General features: G+C 45.5%; 1 protein-coding gene across 1 annotated transcript; it reads left to right on the top strand.

The window, feature by feature from the left end:
* Window positions 1–398: 398 nt before the first annotated feature.
* IAQ61_005620 (uncharacterized protein) lies at window positions 399–1340 on the top strand (the record flags this gene model as incomplete). The annotated part of the gene is made up of 1 exon (XM_003839945.2): window positions 399–1340. The coding sequence occupies one exon, from the start codon at window positions 399–401 to the stop codon at window positions 1338–1340; it is 942 nt and encodes a 313-aa protein (XP_003839993.2).
* Between the last annotated feature and the right edge of the window lie 325 nt (window positions 1341–1665).

Below are 1665 nucleotides of genomic sequence, written 5' to 3'. Positions count from 1 at the left end.
AAGAGATCCGAAGGGAGGGCCTAGTAATAGCTATTAGCTACTACATCTAGTAAGAAAAGATATTTTATAACCTAAAAGAAACCACTACTATAGCCCTACGTAAGCTAGGGAAGAAAGACTACCCCCTAGTAAACACGTATAGGCCTATTACCCTTAAAAATAAAATAGCTAAACTAGTAGAGATAACTAAAGCCACGAGTCCTTACTATATACTAGACTAACTCTTAGGATCTTTTGCTCTTCTTAGTCCTCTAGAAGCTTAGAGTCTGGTGACCGTTGGAACCACCCATGGTGCACGTCACACGTGCACGGACGAACTCGAAAGGTACCGTAACGCTTGCCCGACTCAGATTGCCCCTCTCGCATTCCTACTCTTTTTTAAAACATTGGTCTTCAACATGTCAATTTCACAATCAAACCCTCCAGTTCCTTCCAGACCACTTGTTATTGCGTCTTCTCAAGCTCATAAAACGACATTAATCATTCTCCACGGTCGCGGGTCCACTGCCGAGAAGTTCGCTGAGCCTCTACTACAACATGTGGTCTCTGCAATAGATGGCAAGACCATTGAGAACCGCGAAACATCCGCAAGCAGCAAAACCTTCCAACAGCACCTCCCAAATACCAAATTCGTCTTCCCGACAGCCCCCCTTAGAAGAGCAGTGGTGTTCAAGAGAAGTCTAACGCATCAGTGGTTCGACAACTGGTCTCTGACACAGCCGGAGCTAAAGCAACATTTGCAAGTCCCTGGCCTTCGCGAAACGAGTGTCTTCCTACATGACTTACTCCGAGAAGAAATCAAAACCATTGGGGCCGAAAACGTCGTGCTCATGGGGCTCAGTCAAGGATGCGCGGTCAGTACTATTGCTGCGCTCTTATGGCAGGGCGAGCCTTTTGGAGCTTTGATCGGCATGTGTGGCTATCTACCATTCCGCAAAAGCATGCAAGATTATATTGAAGAATCAGACGATAGAGACAGTGATTCCTTCGTGGGATCTGAGGCTGACGGGGATGACATGTTTGAACGGGACGGCGAGGACCGCGATGAGCGGAGTCGGTATGGTAAGGCAGTAGACTGGCTACGCGAGGAGCTACGATCTGGTGAAGAGCTCGAGGTTCTGAGCAGCGCTTCACCATCTTTACAGTCAATACCAGTTTTCATGGGACATGGGAAAGATGATGAGAGGGTACCACATACCTTCGGAAAGTTGGCTGCGGATTTCCTAGATAGTATAAATGTGGACGTCACTTGGAAAGAGTATGAAGGACTGGGACATTGGTACTCGGAGGATATGCTACGGGATGTCATTGAATTTTTAAAAGAGAAGGTCAAAGGATGACGTCTTCATGAGTAAAGAATTTGTAGTCACGCTACGCTTTACATTCTTACCATCTTTGATGATAGACCGACAACATATAACACAAAAGTTGATTGAATTGTATTAACGATTGATTGATGATTAAGGTAAATATCTTACAGCTTTGCTTATCTGCTATCATAGCTTCGTTCAGAATTTTTATACTAATGAGTTTCACAGAAGAACAGCGTCGCGCTGCGGCACAGCTACTGTGTCCGACCACTTTACAATCCTATGAAGATCCTTTCAACTCCACTGAATCAATGCCGTGCAAACGAAGCGGCTCTAAAGTGGACCCTCATCTCAC

Source organism: Plenodomus lingam (genome assembly GCF_022343315.1).
Source record: "Plenodomus lingam strain CAN1 chromosome Unknown contig_22, whole genome shotgun sequence".
NCBI lineage: Eukaryota > Fungi > Ascomycota > Dothideomycetes > Pleosporales > Leptosphaeriaceae > Plenodomus > Plenodomus lingam.
This window is presented reverse-complemented; position numbering and strand designations above follow the sequence as displayed.